This window comes from Equus przewalskii, chromosome 14 (genome assembly GCF_037783145.1).
Source record: "Equus przewalskii isolate Varuska chromosome 14, EquPr2, whole genome shotgun sequence".
Lineage (NCBI taxonomy): Eukaryota > Metazoa > Chordata > Mammalia > Perissodactyla > Equidae > Equus > Equus przewalskii.
Window position 1 is genome coordinate 29100186 of NC_091844.1, and position 27970 is coordinate 29128155.

The window sequence follows — 27970 nt, forward strand, 5'->3', positions numbered from 1 at the left end:
TGGAGCATATTTCTAGATATCAAATGAAGACCAGAGCACAAGTCACAAGCTGGTACTGGAGGAGATAAAAGGTCCCTTTGCTTTCATCCCCATTTTTCAGCTAAAATACTTCTCTCCCTAGCCCATAAGAAATGTCAAACAGAAAAACTTACAGGCTCTTCAAAATTGCTCTCTTCCTCAGATGGTAGTTGTAAAGTAGATTGCCAGTGCAGGGAGCTGTCACAAATCTCTAGATCATCAAACAAATTTTCTAAACCTGCTAGCTCAATGCGCTCACCAGTCAAGTCACCTTGGTCACATATCTGGGAAATATTAAAAAGCAAAATAACAATACCATTTCCTGCAACAATACTGGAAAAGACCGTGTTTCCCCCCAACTATCATTTTATTATGTCTCACCTCTCTTTCTAGTTCAGCAACTCTTTCACTGCATACAACAGCATTTTCATCTAGGCTACAGCATTCAGTATCATCATCCAGAGTACAGATGTCAGATTCAGCCTTCCCCTGCAGGCCCTCTACAAAATAGGAGTCATTTTGCATAATTGTATGTATAGTGAAACTGGACTTGGCTCCTATAGACCGAGGAATTTCACCTTGGCCTATATCAGCTTTCAGCAATGTCTTTTGGCTGACTACAATTAATGATGCATTATTGGTCACTGGTAAAGCACCTTTGACTTTGCATCACATGCCACCAAGTTTACTGAAAAGCTGCTTCCTACAGTTGCAGATGGACCTACAATGACATTACTAAAGTTTACAATCTTACCCAAAATATAGTTTGAGGAATCTGCAACTTCTTCAAAGGTTTGCTGCTTTAAATCTTGTAAAACCCAAGAATCTGAAGTTGATACTTTCGTTGGATAAATAATGTTTGAAGAGCCTACCTTCTCTAGAAGGTCAAGAGCAGAAACAGACTTTATCTTTCCATTGGGAAGAAATGGTTCATTGTCTATATCACACTGAAATAAAGCTGACTGTGTTTTGCAAAGACCAACAGCCTGGCTGTGAGATTTTTCACTTAAAGAAGCAGATGACTTAAGCTCTGGAATAAGAGAAAGTGGCTTAATGAACATTTCCTGAGAAACATTGGGGAGTGATTTTAAATTAGGATGCCGGTACAGGGAGCTACCATCATCATCTTTTTTATAGAACAATGGTTTTGAAGCTGCTGGTTCAAATACCCCAGGAGGAGATTGACAGCATGGAGGACTAAGTTTATCAAAGAAAGAATTTTCATCATTATAACTTAATAGGGAAAGATCTGCATTTTTTGGTTCACTTTCTTCTCTGTCATTTGTTAAAGATTTATTGATGGCAGTTCGGATTTCACTTACTGTACTCTCTTTCTTGGAAGGTTCAATAGAGGCAATAACTGCCTCAAAGGCTATATTTTTAGTAGCATCAAGATTTTTTCCACCAAAAGCAGAAGCTGCCTTTCGGTTTCTTTCCTCTTGAAAGTACAGTTGCTGTGAAGTCTCATCCAAGTTGGATTTAGTAGTCTGAAGAGGACCACCAGAAGCCTCCATCTGAGAGGTATCATGTCCCCTGGAGAGTATATGTGCTTCTGAAATTGTTACAGAATTATCCAGAACTATAACATTCTCAACACACTGTATTTCTGAAGATCTGGGGCGCACCTCTGAAAATACTAAAGTATTTCTATTTTCCTTTAGTTCAAAACATTGAGATAATTCTTTCCCCAGACCTTCATTTCTTTCACAACCCTCTAAAGAATCCATCTTTTGTTTCACCTCATTCTCAGCTGAAGCCCTTAAATAAACACTCTCAAAATAATGACTATCAGACATCAAAGGGATCCCTTTTCCTCTTCTTTCCAACGAACAACGCAAGAAAGAATATGATATTTTATTATTAAAATGAGGAGCAACTTCACATGGGAAAAAAACACAGTCCTTACTGATTAGACATGTTTCTGGATGGTGTGATGCTCCCTGTTTGCTCCATAGCATACCTGAAAAAGGGGCACCAAAACTGCCACTTCCCTTAGGGATTTTATTTTTATCAATTGTGTCAGATGAATCTGAATAAGAATCATGGTCCTTACTGGTTAAATATTTTTCTGACTGCTGTAAAACTTCCTGTTTCCAATGCTGAATATATGAACAAGAAGCTTCAAAACTGTCACTTCCTTTAGGAGTTATGTATTCATCAGTTGTATCAGACGAAGTTGAAAAAGAAACTTGACCTTTATCAGCTAAATTGGTTTCTGGCTCCTGTACAACTTGTTGTGTCTTCCATGGCATATATGAACAAAGAGCATCATAACTATCAGAGTCTTTGGGAGTTTTCAGTTCATCAACTGTAACAGATGAAATAGTCTCTTCTTTAGTCCCTTGTTCAGGAGGTAAAAAAGTGTGCTGAGATTCAACAGCTGTACTACCTAAAAGTGGGTGCTGAGATATACTAAAGAAACTGCTAACTAAGTCTGAAGCTACTTCTGAGGTTGCCTGGAATAAAGCTTCACTAACTTCCGACGGTCGAAAAAACCATTCAGTATCTTCAGACTTACCAGGAATTCCCCTGAAAATATACAGTTAAAAATAAACAAATAAATAACATATTAAAAACATTTATGTCTTTAAATACTAACATGAAAAAATACAAAACTGATATGTTACTGAAATTGAGGTTATTTGAAAAGTGTGTTGAAAAACAAAGTTCTACTTTCAAATTCCTTTAAGGTGACTAATGACTGAACAAAGCAAATTTTTTGTAAATAGAAGGTGAATTACTATCCTATGACCCTGATATTTTCCTAGACTTCTCCTAAAACAGTATTGCCAAAAAACATGAATATTTTCATATTGTCAAAAAATGATTCTTTAAATGAAAAATTCAAACTTTATTTAAAATGTTTATCACCTATCATAATTTAATATTCATTTAACCTTCATTAATTCTTTTACTAGTCAATTATGATGCTCTTGAAAGCCACTTAAGAAGTGATCTACTCCCAAAACAGAACAATAACCTAACCCATTGGTTGACTATGTGTACAGAATACTTTTGATAAAAGTAATTTTAAAGTAACACATAACAGAAGGGCAGAGGTGTTCACTGTGTAAACATCTATAGCTTTTAATTTAAGGTGTCTTTTTTTAGTACTAAAAGAACACTTATATTCTTGGATAATTCCTAATACATTTTGGAGAATTCCAGACTTGTCTCCCATTATGACTACTTTAAGGGCATTAATTTGGAATAACTGTTAATTTGGATATGTCTGTTAGAAAAATCTTGTTACTTCATATTCACACCTCCTATAAGATAAGGAGAGATAACTAGGCTCATTCAATATCAGCTGACCAGGGGCCGGCTCCATGGCTAGGTGGTTAAGTTTGCACGCTCTGCTTTGGCGGCTCAGGGTTTCTCCGGTTTGGATCCTGGGCACGGACATGGCATCGCTCGTCAGGCCATGTTGAGGCAGCATCCCACACGCCACAGCTAGAAGGACCCACAACTAAAATATACAATTATGTACTGGGGGCATTTGGGGAGGAAAAAAAAAATATCAGCTGACCAAAATGGGAGTGCCATACAAGTCAGTGACCATAAAATGAATGCTTTTTACATAATGGGGGTGGGCTGATGGGAATAGGAGGAAAATCCAGTATGCCTTCTAAATTAAAATATACCTGAAGTGCTTGATTATATTATAAATTATTTTTAAATAAGCTACAATCACCTGGCTCATTTTTACACATATGTTACCATATCAAATTAATATGCATCATGTCTCCACTTATGGCCCTGTTACCTTCAGATAGGTACTGAGAGTATCTAATCCCCACCCCAGAGTCTCACCTTAGCCTGAAGATATTAATAACAACTCAGAACAAGAAAAGAAAGAGTAGAAAGGTTACATGCAAATAAAAAAATAAATCATCCTACCTCAGAGGTGCAAAATCTAGTTCACTTTGGTGAAATAAGGAATCAGGCCCAAACTCCTGATCTTGTGCCAAACATGTCAGCAAAGGCAAATAGGGAGAAGCAAAGCTGTCTTGTATTACTGCAAAGTTTCAAACATAAAAATATTGGGAATGCTGAAAATTAATTGCTTAGCTTACTCACATAATACTTTGAAGATCCAAATATGCTGCCATCTAGAAGCTTCTACAAGCATTAGAATGATAATATAATAGGAGCAGCAGCAACTATCATTTACTTCTAGCCTGACACAGTCCAGGTACTTAAGATACAATATTTCACCTAATTCTCATGACAACCTTGAAAGATAGGTATTTTTATGCCCATCTTATAGGCAAGGAAACGTGATTACAAATCTTAAGTAATATTAAGTAATCTGTCCACATGCAAAGAGCTAACTGCTAGAGTGACATCTGAACCGCAAACACTCTAACAAGTGTTCTTGACTAGTGTGAGTGTTTTTTTCTAGCTTATATCAAAGTGTGGTCCACCAACTCCTGGGCATCTCTAAGACACTCCCATAAGGTGCCTAGGTTCAAAATTATATTAAAAATAATATTAAGATATCATTTTCCTTATTCACTCTCATTCTCGCACAAGGGTATGGCGGAATTTTCCAGAAGCGATATCACGTATGATACAGCAACATATTGAATGCAGAAGCAGATATCAGAATCTGTCTTCTATTAAGTCAGACATTACAGGGATTTTTTTTTTTAAGTAAAACAATGCTATTCTTCTAAATATTTTTGTGTTGGAAAACAGTTATTTTTCTAAAAAATATATGTAATTTATGTTAACATGCAATGGAGTTATTGTTTAATGAGTTCATAAATATGTATTAAATTTCTCAGTTTTAATTTCTAAGATGCAAAAATACCAATAACCGACATAAACAAAAGCTCTTTGGAGTCCTCAGTAATTTTAAAGTGTGTAAAGGAATCCTGCAACTAAAACATCTGAGAACTGCTGATGTAAAGGAAAAAAATTCCTGTGGATTCCTAAATGCAAACTTAAACAATTCTTATTATAATGTCCTTAAATATGTACAGACTAGGTATAAACTCCTTATTCCTTATAGCTTTTATATAACTACAAAACAAAAAATTAACTATTAATAGAAACAAAACTATAAAATCAACAGCCAATTCTCCTACCCAATTCTATTTAATATTAATTTAACTGGATGGGTAACGTTTTGCTAAAACTAAATTGTTCTTTCAATATGAATGTAACACGGTTGCTACAGTATACTTCCTTGATTTCAGAATGCCTGTAATACTGCACATCTTCCCTATCCTAACTGTCACACTCTTCTTTTAATCTTTGGTCTATCTGCTTCCCACCTAGACTGTCAACTCTATGTCTGCTTTATTCATAGCTGTACCATCAGTGCCTAGCAAAGAATCTGCTACACATAGTAGATACTCAAAATGGAATCATTTATTTACTGAATGAATTAATTAAAAATGAGAAACTGAAAGATAACAATAACGTTTACACCAAGGACTAATTGGTAAGGTTCTTCTTTGGCCTTGGCTGAGAGACTCAGTCTTAAACCTTCCTAACAGAAGTCCTTCACCCCTCTAAGATTCAAGATGGTTTTTTAACAAAAAATCCACATTTCCTCACATTCGTACAACTGTTGATGGCTTGGATCGCTCTTTTTTGAGATATCTAACAGTTCTGGCACCAGTAATCATCATCACATTTGCCACTGATGAGACCAACGCACCCAACAATGACTGTATTCACACATAACAAAACAGCAATAATGAAATGTCCTCTGGCCATCAGATCCAGGGATCTGCTGTAATAATTAAAAATGTTCTACTTTATCTACAGTAAATGGGAAGCTGGAGTTACAAAACTTTACATTAGAAAACATTTTAGAAGCCACATAGAACAATCTCCTACCAAATGCTGAAATTCTTCTATTAGAGAATTTTGCTTGACATTTTGCAGTGACATAAAGCTCTCTTCTCTTTTTGTCGTTATAGAGCCTTTCCACTATTAAATGGCTCTTTTAGAAAGTTCTTTCTTATATCAAGTTGAAAACAGCCTCCCTATAGTTATACATTTTTATTTTAACCTCAAACATTTTTTATGGACCAACTAGTAAATATTTGGCTTTGTCCGTCACCTATGGTCTCTGTCATATATACTTCTTCATTTTGTTTGTATTTACAATCCTTTAAAAATTTGAAAATGAGTCTTAGCTCATGGACAGTACAAAACCAGGCCTTGGCCTATGGTCTATAGTTGCAGACCCCTGCTCTAGACCATTATAATACTCACGCCAGGGTACTATTATTTTCTGTTTACTAGATTGTCTTCCCAAAAGAAGAGGTAGCTTTCTTCGAGAGACAGAGAGAGATATATATATATATCCCTAGCATCACACACATAATAGGCACTTAGATATTTGTTAAATAAATGAAGGAATGAAAAATAAGTTGCTTCCTCTTGAGCATGACAGCCCTTCAAATACCACAGCAAAGTCTTCTCTTTCATCTATTACAGTCATTTCCCCCCACAAACAAATTCTAAAGTTATAAACCAAAATTGACTTTGACGATCCACATCATAGAATACACTGGCACCAATATTTTGATTTGGATAGCTTTAGCTTATGTTCGAAAAGAACTTGTTGAATTAACTCCTATTCATGCTTCTCTACAAAACTGTGACAAAACAACTTCATGGCTGAATCCCATTCCCCTGACAAAGGCTAATTCTAAAAAATGTGGTTGTTGCATTTTTTTCAATTTTTGGAAAAAAAAAATCTGAAGAAAACAAAAGGAAGAACAAAATAACATTTGTCTGAATTACGATTTAGGCATAAAAAAACTGAAATTATCATATCGGTTAAGCATTTTTCTATATGTACAATGATCCAAAGTAGCAGTAATAGTGCAATTCTATCTTCCACCTTGATGATTTGAAAGGTACTTAAAGTTCACCTTTTGTAAATAGCGAATGAATCAGTTCCATATTAAACAGAGGAAAGAAGTAAGATCTACCCCAATAAGTCAATTAACTTCTTTATCTCAATTTTTAGGTCTGAAAATTGAGGATAATAACATACGACTTAGCTAATTCTCAGACTCTTGTGTGGTAAGCATGAACATTTGTTTTTTGTTTGTTTTTTAAGGATCATGGAGTTTCCATTGCTGAGATAAGTAGTTGAAGGATAATATATGGTTTACCCCAAGAAAAACTCCACAAATTCAGGACACCCACTAGAGGAAGCCATCGCCTTTCTGCCTTCAGTGAGTAATAGGGCATGAGAAAACCAGAGGCAACTGTACATTTAATGTGACTAGACCAGCTGGCCAGCGTGGAAAACTAGTCAATAGCTACTAACTTTGAATATGGCTCTACAGAGCTCCTCAACTCAAGAAAGGATTCAGATGAAAGACTTGCAGTCCCCTAAAAGCATTTTACAAACGTTAGGTATTACTACTAGTTAAAAATAAAGAGGCATTACCTAGCAATGGAGAACATAAGAAATCTCTGTTAGGTTCCTTAACTTGATTTCCTGATTGAGTCAATATAACTTCCTCCAGAGAGGGGAAGTCTGTCACTTCAGTCCCTTCCTCTTCCACATTAAACCTTGTCTGGGTTGTATCCAAGGTGTGGGAAGAGGCCATTTCTTGAGGAAGACAATGCCAAGATTCTGTTCTCTAAAACAATAATTTTGAAAGAAAACATGCTAAATCATTAACTGAGTTATCATACATATTAACATTTAGATTAAAATGTCCACTCACATAGCATATAGCTTCCTATTTGATGACATTCTCATCAAAGTCTGGAAAAAGGAAAGCTCTCTGTTTTTCACAATATTAACTACATTTTAGGTCTCTTCTTATTACTACCCATCTTTTAATGTGTTGAATCACTGGCATTTCTGCTATTCCTTAACAGCTAGTTCTCATCATTAAAACAATAAATTTGGTTCTACATGATGAAATCTTACATTTTGATTATAATAAAACAAAAAAAATTTTCCAAACCTAACACTACAATATTGTCTACATGGGACCACTTTACTAAATCCTTAAAACTATACTAGTTTATAGTGGACTCTTGGTTCTTCTCTTTTATATAACATTATCATATCATCCATGGAATAGTGATACATTCGTCTCTTCCAAATGTTCACTCTTAACTTTAGTGGCATGACTCAGAGCAATGCTTTTCAAAACATCTCTGGGAAAGATGAGTTTTCCTACTTCCAATTCATCACAGACTGATATTTTATTAAAATACTAATAAAAATTAATAAGTAATAAATAAAAATAAGCTGGTAAAAATAATGAGAAAAATGAAATTTAAGATATATATAAGCCCAAAATACAAAACACAAGCTCAAATGTCTGATTTCTAGTTCTAAAGAAAAAGCAAAATTACTGTCAAATTGCTATAAAAGTTGCTAAACACTTCTTCTCAATTCTTGTACTTCTCTCTTGACAGACCACTATAAGCAATTCACGGACTGGCACCAATCCACAGACTACACTAAGAAGCAATGTAGAATTAAATACTAATGGTAACTAGTTTTATAGGCATTTCCCTTTTAAACTTAGCATTGGTTATTAATTAAGAATATTCCTCCTATCATGCTATGAAAGTATTTTTATTTTCATTTTTATTTGATTAGGAATGAGCACTAAATCTGATCAAACTACATTATAGCATCTTTTTTTCACAATTAAATCTGATAAAGTATAGCAATAAATTTTTTTATATTGCAACATCATATTTCTTACTTGGTAGCAGTAGATCAGACTTTTAATCATATTTGCTAACACAGTCTTTAATATTTTCACTCATATATAGTCATAATAAGAATAATCAGTATTTTACAAAGCCTTGCTTTGCTTCCTAATCTTGTTCCAAGTTGATCTATATTTCTTTTATACAAGGAAATTCAGTTTTCCTTAAAAATATAAAAGATTTCACCAGTGAATCCATTAGGTCTAGAAATCTCTTTGATAGCTGGTACTTTATAATTTTCTCAATTTCCTTCTTAGTAGTACTAGTCCACCCCTATAAGCTTTGATAGGTTTGTATTAAGTTTATTTCATTAAGGGTTTTTTTTCTTGACTCGATTTGCCAGTAATGTATCCATTTTTTCTACTTTGAATTTAATAATTTTATTATATTTTCTAACTTAATTATGTCTGTTTTTCTCTTTACCATGTTTCCTCTACTTGTAGTTTTTCATTTTTTATCTAAAATCTTTGGTTAAATAAGGAATCAATTTTGTTTTACATTTATTTATTTAAATAAAAAATGAGAAGATGGCATTATATTGATGGCAACCTACATGCTTAGATATATAACATACTGATTTTCATTATTTGTAAATAGTCTATTACCGGACTCCTCTTCCTTGACCAATGCAAATGTTTTTTAAGACAATACAGATTTTTATTTCATTCCCAAATGACCCAAAATCCATAAAAACAAGATGTATTACAACTTAGAAAGATTTTCACAAACATTTTCAAACAAGACTTTTGTTCTGAAGAGCTATTTCCAGTATTTAAAATTCATTAACCAAATGCTCTTTCAGTAAGTTAAAAAAAAAGATATGCAGTTATCTACTACCTAATTATCAGTTACATAAATATACACAGAGAGAAAAATTGGAGAGAAGTATTCTAAAATGTTAATACTATTCATCTATGGCTTATGGGATTACAGAACAGTAGACCTTTGACACTGCAAAATATCTCAGTCCCTTCTATGCTGGATAAATTACTCAAATCTATAGAATCAAATTGCTATGGAGAACATGATTTTTGGGTCTGGCCTGGTGGTATAGTGGTTAGATTCACATACTTCACCTCAGTGGCCCGGGATTCATAGGTTCAGATCCTGGGTGCGGACTACACACCGCTTATCAAGCCACGCTGTGACGGTATCCCACATAAAACAGAGGAAGATGGGCAATAGATGTTACCTCAGGGCCAACCTTCCTCACAAAAAGAAAAAAGAAAAAAACACGCTTTTTATGTTTTTAATACTTGAAAATAAAGGGAATATGAGAATGATTCATTTTAATTTTTTTCTTTTGAGAAGACTCCACTCTATAGGGGACCATGGGCCAATGAAGGGTTTTAAACCAGGGGAATTCCACTCATTTTGTAACTCTCACTACAGCCAGATCTTGAGGCCCTGACTCATCTCTCAGCCCCCTTGACCATGGTTTGAGCCTGGTCCCATGGTTTATTCCTCACTACTGATGAGAGACGAGATGTATCCTTTTGCTCTCCTGCCCATTCTCTGACCTCCACAGATCATTTACTCTACTCTAGCTCGTCAACTGCAATAATTCTTTAACCTTATGAAGACAACTATCCTATCACATTTACACTTTTCACAATTCTTTTCTTATCTGTATATCCTTCTTTACCATTCTGAGTTCATAGTCATCCTTATAATCACTGCCTTGCAAACATTTTTAACTTTCTTGCCTTTTTCTCCCATAATCCTATTTGCCTAGCAAAAGCTCAGTTCTGGTTGAAACTTCTCCTTGTCTGAGTCCAAGCAGCAGCACACTGCTAAAGAAAACACACACCCAGATTGGTTTTCCTTTAAAATGATGAGATTAAATCTCAAGGGCACTCAGCATTGCCTGGAAATCCTACTATAATTTCCTGGCAAGTTGACTACTAAAATGACTACTGAACTCTCCTTCCTCATTTTCAACTGATGACCTCATCTCCTACTTCAATAAGCGAATAGCAGGAGAGGAACTTCCTTATCTTCCTACCACCAGGACTATAATCCCAGTATCTACCCAGAGTTCCATCTTGTGACTTAAAAAACTGTCTACTTATCAAAGCCCTTCCCATCTCATTCCATTTTTTTAATGATGTCCTTCCTCTATGTGATTCTCCCACTTCTCTTCATCCATTTTCCCTTTCTACTGGATCATTCCTCTCCCCATGCAAACATACTCTTATAATTTCCCATTATAAAATATAATTTTTAAAAATCTCTGTTCAACATTCCTTTTCTTTCTGCATATTTTGTTGCTATGTTTCTATCACACATGATTCCTTGTGTTACACCTTTTCAATCAATACAAAAAGGCCCTCAAATCTCTAAATATTTTGACAGATGTGAGTAGGGATGACAAATAAACAGCTGAATAAATACAAACAAATTTTGAGAAGTAAAAGTTGGAGATATAAATTTGGGATTTTTAAGTATACAGTAAAGCCCTGAATCTAGATGAGAACCAAAACATTCCAACATTTCAAGCAGAACTCAAAAATTCAAATGTATATAGGGTTAGGAAGGTAACAGAAATGAGTAAATCTGCCTGGAATTAGAGATTACTGAGACCTGTGGCCAGCTATGCACTACATGCACACTTTAAAGTGTTCTGTTTCAAAATTTTTAAAACCTTCTTCCAAATTTTTTTTTTCCTGCAAACCACATTTTGGCCATATTCAGGTCCACAGCTTATAACCTTTGATTTCAAGGTTTAACAGGGGAAGAAAAAGCAGCCAAGGAAACTGAGAGAGAATAGCCAGAGGAATAGAAAGAAAACCAGGAGAAGCCAAGAAAGAAAATAATTTTAAGAAGTTATGCAATGGTTAGCAGTGTCAAACGCTATTTATTGCACCTGCGGGGGACTGGTCTTGGCCATGCCAAGATACGTCTCTTTGGCATGAGGATTATTTGGAGCTTGTTGCTTTAGATAAGCTGGGACAGGGAAGGAGGCTCTGAGGAGTGGAACTTGCTTACCCTTTGTTAGGAAACATTTACATTGTAAAGGAAATCTCCATCTGTAAAGGTGCCTCCCTCTCTGTATCAGGAAGAGGGGGATGACCTTATCTCTAGAAACTCTTAATCAATACCAAAGGCAAGGTCTTAAATCTGCATAATAATCTTATTCCTGTTTCTGGTAACCTCCTGTAACTGACTACCCCCACCCCCAACATCCTCCTTTGTCTTTAGCTGGATATGATATTTAAGGTGGGGGCTTCAGCCATTTTGGCGAGTTGCTCAGCTTGCCTGACCTCTCCCATGGATACATGTTATAAAGCTTTGTTTAATTTTCTCCTGCTATTCTGTCTCATGTGAATTTACTTCGTTCTCCGGCCAGACGAACCCAGAGAGGATAGAGGAAATGTCTTCCTCCCCTACACACCTAAGATGAGGACAGAAAAGTGTTCACTGTATTCAGCTATATAAATGTTATTGGTGACACCTGCTTTCACAGAGTTGAGGTCAGAACACAAAGTAGATCAAGGAGAAGCATAAGTAGATCCTAGCCAGTGATATAAGATATATATATTAAAAAAACATATACAGTTGATATGATTGTCTACATAGGAAGTCCTAAAGAATCTACACAAGAGCTAGTACCAGAACTAGTAAATGAGATTAGCAAGGTCATAGGACACAAGGTCAACAAAAAAAGTCAATCATATTTCTATATACTTGTGATGAATGATGTGGGCTTGGTGAGCCAAGGAATCAAAAGAAAGATTTCTTGGACTCTCAAGGTATGGTAGTAGTGCTCCTTTATTCAGAGAATAGCATGGAGCAGCATGGGGACAGGACCCCCGGGCAGCGAAGAGCTGCCATGGGTTGAGGGCAGGGCTAAATTTATAAGGCATAGGTATGTAAGTTCTCTTTACAAAACAAAGGAAAAATCATGAAAAAAATCGTTAAAATGTTATCAGTGCAGGTGGGGTCTGGTTATTGCGTGATCCTATAACTTTGGATAGGAATCAAGTCACATTAGGTCAGGACATCCTGTGCTTCCCGGAAGATGATATAGATCAGTACGTAGGGCAGGATGCCTTGGGCATCTCTCCCTGAGGCAGCCTTGATCTTCATTAATGAACAATAGGAAATTGAAATTTTTAAAGACACCAGTAAGTCTAACAAAAACGTGTTAAGTTTGGTATGCTGAAGACAACAAAACATTGATAAAGAAATTAAAGACCTGGTCCAGGTCCCCTGGCCAACTTGTTAAAGTTCCGTGGTGGCCCAGGTTCACCAGTTCAGATCCTGGGTGTGGACCTACTCCACTCACCAACTGCACTTTGGAGGTATCTCACATACAAAAAAATAGAGGAGGATTGGCACAGATGTTAGCTCAGGGCTGATCTTCAAGCAAAAACAGAGAATTGGCAACGCATGTTAGCTCAGGGTGAATCTTTCTCAGCAAAAAAAAAAAAAAGATCCAAATAAAAGTGAAAGAACTGCTGTGCTTGTGGGTTAGAGAACTCAATGTTGTTAAGATGTCAGTTCTCTCCAAATTGATTTATAGACTCAAGACAATCTTAACCAAAATGACAGAAAGCTTTTTAAATAGAAATTGGCAAGCTGATTCTAAAATTTATATAGAAATTCAAATAACCTAACACAAATAAAACCATTTTTAAAAAGAGAAACCAAGTGGGAGAACTCACTCTACCTGATTTCAAGGCAGTACAGTAATTAAGAGCGTAGTATTGGCATGTGGATAGATATATAAACCAATGAAATAAGGAGTCCAGAAATAGATCCCCACATATACGGTCAGTCTATTTTTGATAAAGAAGCCAAGAAATTCACTGGAGAAAAAGACAGTATTTTCAGCAAATGGTGTTAGAATAACAATTAGATATTTATTTATATCTAAGAAAACGGAGCTGGACCCTTACATCACACCATATGCCAAACCAACTCAAAATGGTTCATATATAAAAGTGAAACCTAAAACTATAAAACTTCAGAAAAGGTGGTTCTCACTAGGAAAGATTTTGACACCTCCTCTTCCCTTAATCATGGGACATTTGGCAATGTTTACAGACATTTTTGATGGTTACAGCATGGGGGAATATTACTGATATCTAGTGGGCAAAGGCTAAGGATGCTGCTAAACATCTTATAATACACGGGACAGCCCCATACAATAAAGAGTTATCTAGCACAAAATGTTAAAAGTGTCAAGGTCAAGAAATCCTGTTCAAGAAAAAAATATGAGAGAAACTTTGTGACCTAGGATTAGGCTAACATTTCTCAGATGGGACACAAGAAGTACAACCAACTTCACCAAATTAAAACTTCTGTTCTTCAAAAGACAGATAAGAGAATTCAAAGAAAAAGTATAGACTGGGAGAAAATATTTGCAAAACAGATTTGATAAAGCACTTGCATCTACAATAAAGAACTCTCAAAATTCAATAAATGGGACAAATCAGTCTTTAAAAATGGGGAAGAGATTTAAACAGATCCTTCACTAAAGAATAAACACGGGGGCTGGCCCGGTGGCACAGTGGTTAAGTTTGCACTTTCCACTTTGGTGGCCCAGGGTTCGCCGGTTCGGATCGCAGGTGCAGACATGGCACCGTGTGGCAAGTCATGCTGTGGTAGGCGTCCCACATATAAAGTAGAGGAAGATGGGCACGGATGTTAGCTCAGGGCCAGCCTTCCTCAGCAAAAAGAGGAGGGTTGGCAGCAGTTAGCTCAGGGCTAATCTTCCTCCAAAAAAAAAAAAGAACAAATATGGATGACATATTGTACAAAAAGATGTACAATATCATTAGTCTTTAGGAAAACGCACATTAAAACCACAATGAGACACCATAATAGACCTATAGGCTAAAATGTCCAAAACAAAAACCAAAAAAACTGACAATATCAAGAGCTGGCAGGGGGGTCGGCCCCACGGCCAAGTGGTTAAGTTCGCACACTCCACTTGCGCAGTCGACAGTTCAGATCATGGGCACGGACATGGCACTGCTCACCAAGCCATGCTGAGGCAGCATCCCACATGCCACAACCAGAAGGACCCACAACTAAAAATATACAACTGTGTATTCGGGGCACTTTGGGGAGAAAAAGGAAAAATAAAATCTTTTTTTTAAAAAAAAGAGCTGGCAGGAATGCAAAGCAACTAGAACTCTCATACATTGTGGGTAATGCAAAATGGGACAGCCATTTTAAAACAGTTTGGTGCTTTCTTATAACATTAAACATACAGTTAATGTATGAGCCAACAATCCCATTCCTAGGTATTTACCCAAGAGAAATAAAACCATTTGTCCACCTAAAAACCTACATATGAGTGGAATACAATTCAGCAATAAAAAATTTAGAAAAAACAAATTACTGATTCATGCAACAACATGAATGAATCTCAAAAGTCTACAGGAACAGAAATCAGATCAGTGGTTGCCAGGAATTAAGGATGAGGGAGATGACTGACTACAAAGAGGCAGAAGGGAACTTTTTTGGGATGATGGCAATTTTGTTCATCTCAAATGTGGTAGTTCATCTCAAATATATGACTGCATATATTTGTCAAAGCTCATCAACCTGTATACCTAAAAGAGTGAATTTTGCTGTATTTAAATTATATCTCAATAAATCTGACTTTAAAAAAATGAAGGTAGGACAGCAGGAAACGGAGACAGAAAATGTACACAACTCTTAAAAATTTTACTTAACAGGTGTACAATATTAAATGGGGCAGTAGCTGGAGGGAAAGAAAGGATGAGACATTTGTACCCGAGCTGCTGGAGATGACAAGGTCTACACTATGACCATGGGATGAGTAACCCAGTAACCAAGTAGGGGCAGGCAAAGGTTGGGAGGAGGAGTGGAGGAAAAGATGTCTGCAGGTTAAAGATGCAAGAGTTTCAGGCACTGGATGGGTAAGTGAAACTGAAGTGAAAGAAACTAAAAGAGGACTATGTAGCAAGAACTACAGTTTTCAATGAATAAAGAGAGGTAACTCAGATGACAGCAACAAGGATCAATGAACACAATAACCAGAAGGAGAAAAGAGGGGAGAGAATTAGAAAGTGGCATGTTCCAGCTATTCTGAGGAACCCAGGCATAAAGGCAGAAATAAAGAGCTACAGGATCCATCCATGGTTTATACTTCATAAGACAGGGACAAAGAGAAGACACCCATTTTTGGACTGTGCTCTATCATAAATAAGCCCTCAGGGAATATTAAGTTATTTAGGGATATATCCTTGTATTTGCTTCTTAGGGTTGCCATAACAAAGTTACACAAACCGGGGCTTAAAACAACAGAAATTTATTTTCTCACAATTCTGGAGCCTAGAAGTTTGAAATCAAGGTGCTGGCAGGGCCACGCTCCATCCAAAGCCTCCAGGGGAGGATCCTTCCTAACCTCTTCTACCTCCTGGTAGCCCCAGGCATTCCTTGGCTTGTGGGAGCACACCTCCAATCTCTGCCTCTGACTTCACATGGCTGCCTTCTTCCTGTGTGTTTCTCTCTTCACATGCTGTTCTCCTCTCACAAAAATACTAGTCACATTGGGTTAAGGGTCAACTCTACTCCAGTATGATCTCATCTTAACCTGAATAATTATATCTGCATTCACTCTATTTCCAAATAAGATCACATTGTGACGTATTGGGAACTAGGACTTCAACACATCATTTGGGGGACACAATTAAACCCATAACAATCCCCCTTCCATTTAATGACTCCAGAGTACTGTGCTTTCATCAGGGTTTCTCTTAACTCCTTTTCCTTGGTGTTTGCAAATCTCCTTCCTCCATATCTTGCACCTAATGGATAATCATTGCAATTTAGAGGAAATTAAAGGTACTACAGGAAAGCGGATACGAAAACAATACATCCCAATGGACTAAACACAGAAGCAGACATGAGAATCTAGTTTTGATGGTTAATTTTATGTGTCAACTTGGCTGGGCCACGGGCTTCCCAGAAATTTGGTTAAACATCATTCTGTGTGTGTTTGTGAGTGTGTGTCTGGATAAGATTAACATTTAATCCACAGACTGAGTAAAGCAGATTGCCCTCCCCAACGCAGGCAGGCCTCATGCAATCCATTAAAGGCCTGAATAGAACAAAAGGCTGAACAAGACAGAATTTGCTCTCTGCCTGACGGTCTTCTCCTGCCTTTGGACTCAGACTCATAGTGGAACTTAACACCATCAGCTGGCCTGGTCCTTGGGCCTTCAGACTCAGACTAGAACTTCTACCATCAGTTCTTCTGGTTCTCAGGCCTTCGCATTCGGACTGGAACTATACTAATAGCTGATCTGGGTCTCGAAATTGAAGATCTTGGGAATTCTCAGCCTCTATAATCACATGAGCCAATTCTCTACAACATATAATATAGTCATGTGTCGCTTAATGACCGGGATACATTCTGAGAAACATGTCATTAGGCGATTTCGTCATTGTGCAAACATCGTATAGTTACACAAACCAAGATGGTATAGCCTATTACACATCTAGGCTATACAGTACTGATCTTATGCGACCACCATCGTATAAGTAGTCTGTCATTGACCAAAATGTTGTTATGGAAAGCATGACTATATATTTGTATGTATGTATGTATGTATGTATATGTCTCCTACTGGTTGTATTTTTCTGGAGAACCCTATCTAATACACCAACTGTCTTCTATCAAGCCTGACATTAAAGAGATATGCAAAAAATGTGCACTCTTCCAACTAATTTTTTTTTGTTTTTGAAAACAGTAATTTTTCATTTTAAAATATATTATTTATGTTAATATGCAATGGGTTTATTTTAAAATAAATACTTTTTAAATGTTTTAATTTCTAGAAAGCTAAACATCAATATAGATAACCCAAATAAACAAAACCTCTTTAAAATACTTTTGAAAAATATAAAGGAGTCCTGAGACAAAAAAAAAGTGAAATGCTATTCTATATAATGAAAGCTGCCAAATATCTCATCAGAGAACTGGAATATTTAAGTAATTCACCTCTTTCCATTCTTCACAGCTAAATCAGAATTTCTCATGCTGCTCATCAAAAGATAGTTTGCCAGTTACACAAGACATACCTGATCATCCCCAGAACCCAAAGAGACCACATTAGTATCAGAAATCTGTGTTCCACTATCATCTTGATACAATGGCTGTTGCCATACATGAGAGATCAACGGAACAACCTGAAAATCAAAAGCAGGTTTAAAAAAGTAGTAACACAATCACTACAATTAAACAATGATAAAGAAAATCTAACATTTAGATTATATTCTTCAGCTTATAAAGCACTTCACATATATAATAACATTTTGACTTCATAACCACTGTCCAAATTATTGTCTCACTTAAAAATAAGGAAAAGGAGACTTAAGGTTACCCAGTTAGGACTCAGCATACTTTCCAGTAAACCACAGCAGTTTCTTAACCTCCTATACCCCTAGAGGTAAAAGAAGCAAGCAGAAACAAGCAAGTTATCTGTTTTATAATCTTACTGTTTGAGACACCTAAGAAATTAACCCCAATAACAGGAATTAAAATCATCACATAGCATGGAAAATGGGAACAAAAGTCAGCCCCATTTTATAAAACCAGGGATTGAAGCAGGGCTCTCTCACCTGTGAAAGAAGGCAATAAAAGCTGTGACCAAGGCTGAAGCAATGCAAATGGAAAAGATTAGAAGCAATTCAACAAAAATGACCTAGGTCAAGTCACCCGCTAGTTCAGGGACTGGTTGTGGAGATTTTCCCCAATATCCCTGGAAAAATAAGAACCCAAATCTTCCAATCTAAGACCTCCTTCTAAAGAAGCAGCCACAAGGGGTAAGGCAGAGACAATCATGAAAACACCAGCTAGAGAAGGGTGCACCAAAAGACCAAACAAAACAACAATAAAGCTATAAATGAGATTACAAACTACACTTTCAAAAGACTTTAAAATAAGATATCTCAGATAAAGACAATATCCATAAAAAAGGATAAGGTTATAAAAGTAAAACAGGCAGTTATGAGTAAAGAAAAGATGAAAGCTAACAAAATATTAATAACCACAATGTGAAAGAGCCTCTGAAGAAAACTCAAAGTCATTGGAATTTTTCCAGAATTAAACACTTACTACACTAATAAAACATTTTTACATAGCACTTACAACAATGTGCTTTTGGTTGTAGAAAAGCCAGCTTAATTTGAAGTCTATTCAATAAATAAAAAGATTTCTAAGGTATCAACTCTTCCAAAACGTTTTTCTCAAAAGGCAGAGCAGGATGGGGCACACCCACCTTGCTTCAATGGCAATTTTTAAGGGATAAAGAACAAAAAGCAAAGAAAGCCGTTTTGCAAATTCATTTTGGCAATCTGAAATCCCTAAATATATAACAATATAGCCAATATTTTGGCACAGTTAGTCTTCTTTGAGCCCTCCAGGAATGAAGAATGCCAAAATGAATATTCAAAATGGCTATTCACTGCAGCTTAATAATGCTGGGTGTGGAGCATGGGGTCTTGACTTTGAAAATAGCTGATTCACACAGCTTTCAGAAAAAGAATTCAATTCATCAGGATATTTGTAGAAAACTAATGATACAATATTAAGAAACTAGCACTTTGACAACTAACCCAATGTGTGAGAAAAAGAACACTCCCCCTCACTTTTATCAGTTCAAAGAAAACCCAAAGGTTAAAATTAAATGTTAAAAGAAAAGTTCTTATTAAAACTCCATTTCCCAGAACTTCTTATTTTTGTTACTACTTGACTGTTTAGACTTCATCAAAGAAATTAATTTCTAATACATTCCCATATGTTTGGTCAGCTTTCCCACAACTGCTTCTGTACAGTGGTGAAACCCAAAAACTTGAAGTAGGATGCTTAAGATGAATGCTCCAAAACTAAGTAGTTGTCATTAGCAACTCTCTGATCTGAGATTAAATGCCTTTTGGTATAAATTAACAGTTTTAAAGAGTCCTTCTCTGGGTCAGTTTTTAATACTAAAAGTCAGTGGTCTTCTGGGGCCGACTGGGTGGCTTCATGGGTAGGTTCACGTGCTCCACTTTGCCAGCCCAGGGTTTGCAGGTTCAGATCTGGGCGTGGACCCACACACCACTCATCAAGCCATGCTGTGGTGGCATCCCACATACAAAAAACAGAGGAAGACTGCAACACATGTTAGCCCAGGTACAATCTTCCTCAAGCAAAAAAAGGAAGATGGGCAACAGATTTTAGCTCAGAGCCAATCTTCCCCACCAAAAAAGAAAAAAAGAAAAAAAACTAGTGGTCTTTCAACTACATGCTGTCTCTGAGAAAAACACTTTAGATGTAAGGACACATATAGGCTGGAAGTGAAAGGTTGGAAAAAGACATTTCATGCAAATAGTAACCAAAAAAGCACAGGAGTGGCTACACTAACATCAGACAAAACAGACTTTAAATCAAAAAGTGTTATAAGAGACAAGAAAGGACATTATATAATGATAAAAGAGTCAATTCACCAAGAAGATATAACAATTCTAAGTATTTATGCACCAAATATCAAAGCTCCTAATAAGACAAACTTTGAAAGAATTCAAGGGAGAAATACACTGCAACACAATAATATTAAGAGACTTCAATAGCCCACTTTCAATAAGGGATAGAACAATCAGACAGAAGAACAATAAGGAAATAGAGAAACTGAACAACACTATAGACCAATTGGACCTAACACACATGTACAGAACATGCCACCTAACAATAGCAGAATACACATTTTCTCAAGGACACATGGACATTCGTCAGGATGAAACACATGTTGGGCCACAAAACAAGCCTTAACAAATTCAAGAAGATTAAAATCATACACGGTATCTTTTCTAATCACAACAGAATGAAACTAGAAATCATCAGTAGAAGAATAACTGGAAATTCCACAAATATGTGGAAATCAAACACTACACTCTTAGAAAACCAATGGGTCAAACGAGAAGTCACAGGGAAAATTAGAACCACAAATGAAACTGAAAACACAAAATACCAAAATTTATGGGATGCAGTGAAAGCAGTGTTAAGAGGGAAGTTTGTCGCTGTAAATGTGTACATTGACAAAAAGCAAGATCTCAAATCAACAACCTAACATATGTCAAGGAGTCAGAAGAACAAACTGAACTTAAAGCAGGCAGAAGGAAAAAAATAATAAAGATTAGAGCACTGATAAAATAGTGAACAGGAAAAAAATCAATGAAACTAGAAGTTGTCTTTTTAAAAGATCAACAAAATTGACAACCACTTAACTGGACTAAGAAAAAAAGAAAAATCAAAAATAAAATCAGAAATGAAAGAAGGAATATTACAACCAATGCCACAGAAATAAGAAGGATTAGAACAGAATACTATGAACAACTGTACACCAATAAATTGGCTAGCCAAGAAGAAATGCATAAATTCCTAGAAACACAACCTCCCAAGACAGAATCATAAAGAAACAGAAAATCTGAACAAATCTACAACTAGCAGGGAGACTGAATCAGTAATCAAAAACCTCCCAACAGAGAAAAGCCAAGGACCAGATGGCGTCACTGCAGAATTCTACCAAACATTTAAAGAAAAATTAACACCAATCTTCCTGAATCTGTTCCCAAAAACTGAAGAGGAAGGACCACTTCTAATTCATTCTATGAGGTCTGCATTACCCTGACATGAGATAGCCAGAAGAAAACACTACAAGAAAACTACAGATGTTATATCCCTCATGAATATTGATGCAAAAATTCTCAACAAAATACTAGCACATGGAATTCACAGCATATTAAAAGGATTATACACCACAATCAAGTGCGATTTAGCCCTGGAATGCAAGGATGGTTCAACATACAAAATCAATCAGTGTAATACCTTGCATTAACAGAATGACGGAAGAACCACATGATCATCTCAATTGATACAGAAAAAGCATTTGACAATATTCAACACTCTTTCCTTGCAAAAACACTCAACAAACTAGGAATAGAAGGGAAGTACTTCAACATAATAAAGGCCATTTACGAAAGCCCACAACTAACATCATACTCAATGGTAAAAACCGAAAGCTTTTCCTCTAAGATCAGTAGCAAGGCAAAAATGTCCACTCTTGCCACTTCTATTCAACACAGTACTGGAAGTCCTAGCCAGAGCAATTAGGCAAGAAAAATAAATAAAAAGCATCCAAACTGGAAAGGAAGGAAGAAGTAAAATTATCTCTATTCACAGATGACATGATTTCATATGTAGAAAATCCTAAATATTCCACACAGGAGTTGTGTTGGAACTCAAATGAATTCAGCAAAGTTGCAGGATACAAAATCAACAACCAAAAATCAGTTGCATTTTTATACACTAACAATAAACAATTCAAAAAGAAAATTACAAAAACAGTTCTATTAACAATAGCATCAGAAAGGATAAAACACAGAAACAAACTTGACTAAGAAGGCAAAGACTTATACACTGAAAGCTACAGAACACTGCTAAAAGAAAATTTTAAAAAAGCAAATCAATGGAAAGGCATCCCATGTTCATGGACTGACAGACTTAATATTGTTAAGATGTCCATATTATCCAAATAATCTAACAATTTAATGCAACATCTATCAAAATCCCAGCAGTGTTTTTTGTAGAAATAGAAAAATCCATCCTAAAACTCACATGGAATCTCAAGGGACCCCAAATAGCCAGGACAATTTTGAAAACGAATAGTCAGAGGACTCACATTACCTGATTTCTAAATATATTAAAAAGCTATAGTAATTATAACAGTGTAGTACTGGTATAAAGACAGACAAACAGACCAATGAAGTAGATTAAAGAGCCCAGAAATAACCTCTCACCTATATGGTCAAATGATTTTCAACAAGGGAGCCAAGAGCATACAATGGAGAAAGGAAAGTCTCTTTAACAAATGGTGTTGGGAAAACTGGACAGCCACATGCAAAAGAATGAAAGTAGACCATCATCTTACACCATGCACAAAAATCAACTAAAAATGGATTAAAGATTTGAATGTAAGACCTGAAACAATAAAACTTCTAGAAGAAAACATAGGCAGCATGCTCTTTGACATGGGTCTCAGCAGCATATTTTCAAGTACCATGTCTGACTGGGCAAGGAAAACAAGAGAAAAAATAAACAAATGGGACCACATCAAACTAAAAAGCTTCTGCACAGCAAAGGAAACCACCAACAGAATGAAAAGACAACCTAACAATTGGGAGAAGATATTTGCAAACCATATATCGGATAAGGTGTTAATATCCAAAATATACAAAGAACTCATACATCTCAACAACAAAAAGACCAACAACCCAATTAAAAAATGGGCAAAAGATCTGAAGAGACGTTTCTCCAAAGAAGATATACGGATGGCCAACAGGTACATGAAAACATGTTCAACATCATTAACTATCAGGGAAATGCAAATCAAAACTACAATGGAATATCACCTCAATCCGGTCAGAATGGCTATAATTAACAAGACAGGAAACAACAAATGTTGGAGAGGATGTGGGGAGAAGGGAACCCTTGCACACTACTGGTGGTGTACACTACATAGAGGTGCAGCCACTATGGAAAATGGTATGGAGTTTCCTCAGAAAATTAAGAATAGATCTACTATATGATCCAGCTATTCCACTGCTGGGTATTTATCCAAAGAACTTGAAAACACAAATGCATAAAGTTACATGCATCCATGTGTTCATCGCAGCCTTATTCACAATAGCCAAGACTTGGAAGCAACCTATGTGCCCATCAAAGGAATGGATAAAGAAGATGTGGTATATATACACAATGGAATACTACTCAGCCATAAGAAAGGATGAAATCCAGCCATTTGTGACAACATGGATGGACTTTGAGGGAATTATGCTAAGTGAAATAAGTCAGAGGGAGAAAGTCAAATACCATATGCTCTCATTCATAAGTAGAAGATTAAAACAATGAAAAACAAACACATAGCAACAGAGATTGGATTGATGGTTACCAGAGGGGAAGAGGGGAGGGAGGAGGGCAAAAGAGGTGATTAGGCTCACATGTGAGGTGATGGATTATAATTAGTCTTTGGGTGGTGAACATGATGTAATCTACACAGAATTCAAAATATATTATGATGTACATCTGAAAAGTAAAAAATAAAAATAAATTTTAATTTTGCATATCAAAAGATACTACCAACAGAGTAAAAAGGCAACCCACAGAATGGGAGAAAATATTTGCAAATCATATATCTGATAAAGGATTAATAGTCAGAATATATAGAGAACTCCTAAAACTCAACAACAACAAAAATAACCCAATTAACAAATGGGCAAAGAACTTGAACAAACATTTCTCCAAAGACATATGAACGGCCAATAAGCACATGAAAAGATACTCAACATCACTAGTCATTAGAGAAATGCAAACCAAACCTACAATAAGATACCACTTCACACCCATCAGGATGGTTACTATCATTAAAAAAAATAGAAAACAATTGTAGGCCAAGATGTGCAGAAACTGGAACCCTTGTGCACCGTTAGTGGGAATATAAAATAGTACAGCCACGGTGGAAAATAGGATGAAGGTTCTCAAAAAATTAAAAATAGAACTACCATATGATCCAGGAATCTCACCTCTGGGTATATATCCAAAAGAATTGAAGGCAAGCTCTCAAAGAGATACTTGCAAACCCATGTACACAGCAGCACTGTTCACAATAGCCAAAAGATGGAAGCAACCTAAGTGTCCATCAACTGATAATTGGATAAACAAAATGTGGTATATACATACAATGGAATATTATTCAGCCTTAAAAAGGAAGGTATTCTGGTCACATGCTACAACATGGATAAACCTTGATGACATTTAGCTAACTGAAATAAGCCAGTCACAACAGACAAATACTGTTCGATTCCACTTAAATGAGGTACCCAGAAAAGTCAATAGAAAGACAAAGTAGAACGGTAGTTGCCAGGGGCTGGGGTGAGATGGAATGAAAAGTAGTTGTTTAATGGGTATAGAATTTCAGTTTTGCAAGATGAAAAGACTTCTGGAGATTGTTTACACAACAATGTTAATGGATGTAACATTATTGAACGGTGCACCTAAAAATGGTTAAGATGCTAAATTTTATGTTATATGTATCTTACCACAATTAAATTTTAAAAAATTTTTCAATCTGCAGATAAACCAAAACAGAAAATTTGTTGATAATGAACTTGTCTTACAAGAAATACTACAGGAAGTTCTTCAGGATAAAAGCAAGTGACACCAGAGAGTAATTCAAATTTATGCAAAATAACAGAGTGCCAATCAAAGCAATTTTGCAGGTAATTGCAAAAGACAGTATAACTGCACATTTCTTCCCTTCACTGATTTAATATGCAATTTTATGAAATCATATATATCTAATTGTACCATTGGGCCTATAACATATAAACGTATTTGACAATGACAGCACAAAGGTCATACTGGAGTAAGGAAATGACACCAAATGGTAACTCAAAAGAAGGGCAGAAATGAAGAGCACAAAAAAGGGAAAATAAGGTTAATACAACAAATTCTACAAACACATACTTGTTATTCTCCCTTCTCTCTGATTCTTCAAAAGACCTAATATAAAGTATTAACTATAATAACGTATTGCTGAGTATGTAAAATATATAGACATATGCATAACAGTAATAGTTTTCAAAGGAGAGTAGGGAATGCAGCTCTATAGGCATAAAGTTCGTATATTTCTTTGGAACTAAGTCCTAAGGAATCTGAAGCAGATTCTAATAAATTAAGATGCACATTGCAACCACTGGAAAATAACTCAAGAATTTCAATTTAAAAATCATTAGAGGGGCCGGCCCTGTGGCTGAGTGGTTAAGTTCATGCACTCTGCTTCGGCAGCCCAGGGTTTTGCCGGTTCAAATCCTGGGCATGGACACGGCACCACTTGTCAGGCCATGCTGAGGCGGCATCCCACATGCCACAACTAGAAGGACCCACAACTAAAAATACACAACTATGTACTAGGGGGCTTTGGGAGAAAAAGGAAAAATAAAATCTTAAAAAGAAAATCATTAGAATTAACATAATACAAGAGAAAAATAGTTAATGCAAAAAGTGCAATGTAAAAAGGGCTAAAGAAACACAAAAGACATGAGATACATAGAAAATAAAAAGTTAAACAGCAGATATAAATCCAAACATATCAATAGCACTAAATGTGAATGAATTAAACAATCAAAGGAATACATTGTGTTAGATTGCATGAAAAACAAGATTCAACTATATGCTGTCTACAGGATAGACACTTTAGGCTCAAAAATACAAACAGGTTGAAAGTAAAAGGATGGAAAAAAAGATTTACTATGCAAATAATCATATAAGAGGTAAAGTGGCTATAGTAATATCAAGACAAATCATATTAAAACAAAAAAGTTACTAAAGATAAAGAGGGACATTTCAGAACGATAAAAGCGTCAATCCCTCAAGAATACATAACAATTAAAAATATATATGCACCCTACATCAGAGCCCCAAAATATCCCACTTAAAAACTAATAGATGGAGCTGGCCCGGTGGCACAGCGGTTAAGTTCACATGCTCCGCTTCTCGGCGGCCCAGGGTTCGCCGGTTTGGATCCCGGGTGCGGACATGGCACCGCTTGGCACCCCACGCTGTGGTAGGCGTCCCACATATAAAGTAGAGGAAGATGGGCACAGATGTTAGCTCAGGGCCAGGCTTCCTCAGCAAAAAAGAGGAGGACTGGCAGTAGTTAGCTCAGGGCTAATCTTCCTCAAAAAAAAAAAAAAACTCATAGAAATTACAAGAGAAATAGACAATTCAACAATAATTAGACTTCTATACACCACTTTCAAAAGGTGGATGGACAGAGATTCTGCAGATGATTCTTGAACGTTTAAAAAAAAGAGCAGAAATCAATGGCTTTCCTATATACCAGCAACGAACAATTGGAATTTTAAATTAAAAACAATATCATTTACATTAGCACTGCAATAAAATTAAATAGGTATAAAAGCAATAAAATTAAATAGGTATAAATCTAACCAAATATGTATGAGATCTATAGGAGGGAAACCATAAAACTGATGAAAGAAATCAAAGAGGAGGGCTGGCCCAGTGGCATAGTGGTTAAGTTCGCACATTCTACTTCAGCAGCCCGGGGTTCGTCAGTTCGGATCCTGAGTGTGGACCTATGCACTGCTTGTCAAGCCACGCTGTGGCGGGCATCCCACATATAAAGTGGAGGAAGATGGGCACAGATGTTAGCTCAAGGACAGTTTGCCTCAGCAAAAAGAGGAGGATTGGCAGCAGATGCCAGTTCAGGGCTAATCTTCCTCAAAAAAATACAAATAAATAAAAATAAAATAAATCAAAGAGGAACTAATTAAATGGACAGATATCCCATGTTTGTGGTTAGGAAGACTAAATATTGTTAACATGTTAATTCCTCCCAACTTGATGTATAGATTGAACACAATTCCAAACAAAATCTAAGCAAATTATTTTGTAGATATTTATAAACTGATTTTAAAGTTTATATGGAGAAGCAAAAAACCCAGAATAGCCAAGAGAAAATTGAAAAAGCCAAAATGGGAAGACTGATACTACCTGACTTCAAGACTTAAAATAAAGCTACAGCAATCAAGACAGTATGGTATTGGGAAAAAAAAAAAGACAGATAACTGTAAGAGAATAGAGCACAGAAATAGACCCACATAATTATAGTCAACTGATCTTTGACAAAGGAACAAAGGCAATATAACAGAGCAAAAATAGTCTTTTCAACAAATGGTGCTGGAACAACTGGACATCAACATACAAAAACCGAATCTAGATACATATTTTACACCCTTCACAAAATTTAACTCAAAATGGATCACAGATGTAAATGTAAAATGCAAAATTATAAAACTCCTGGAAGATAACATAGGAGAACACCTAGATGACCTTGGGTGTGGGGATGACTTTTTAGGTACAACACCAAAGGCACAATCTTTGAAAGAAATCATTGATAAATTGGACTCATTTCTGTTCTGTGAAAGACAATGTTAAGAGAATGAGAAGACAAGCCACAGATTGGGAGAAAATATCTGCAACAGACATATCTGATAAAGGATTGTTAACCAAAATATACAAAGAAGTCTTAAAACTCAAAAACAAACCACTTGATTAGAAAATGGGCAATAGATCTGAACAGATACTTCACCAAAAAAGATATATAGCTGGAAAATAAGCATATGAAAAGATGTT

The 27970-nt window shown here is 36.0% G+C and overlaps 1 protein-coding gene across 8 annotated transcripts in view; it reads right to left on the reverse strand.

The window, feature by feature from the left end:
• The window catches only part of ALMS1 (ALMS1 centrosome and basal body associated protein), a 249363-nt gene that overhangs the window by 208114 nt on the left and 13279 nt on the right, over window positions 1–27970 (reverse strand). For 4 of the 8 annotated variants that reach the window (XR_011525970.1, XR_011525969.1, XM_070572391.1 and 1 more), the window contains exons 2-7: window positions 17800–17907; window positions 7445–7640; window positions 3919–4036; window positions 773–2547; window positions 400–518; window positions 153–302 (exon numbers count right to left, since the gene is read on the reverse strand). The exons of 1 other annotated variant lie outside the window; for it this stretch is intronic. Coding sequence is in view for 5 of the 7 variants with exons in the window: in XM_070572391.1 (XP_070428492.1) it covers window positions 153–302; window positions 400–518; window positions 773–2547; window positions 3919–4036; window positions 7445–7640; window positions 17800–17907 (2466 nt within the window). In the remaining 2 variants the exon portion in view is untranslated. Of the gene's footprint in view, window positions 1–152; window positions 303–399; window positions 519–772; window positions 2548–3918; window positions 4037–7444; window positions 7641–9812; window positions 9897–17799; window positions 17908–27970 lie in introns of those variants that run through there. 3 more of the 8 variants (XM_070572392.1, XM_070572393.1, XM_070572394.1) reach the window with 3 other exon arrangements.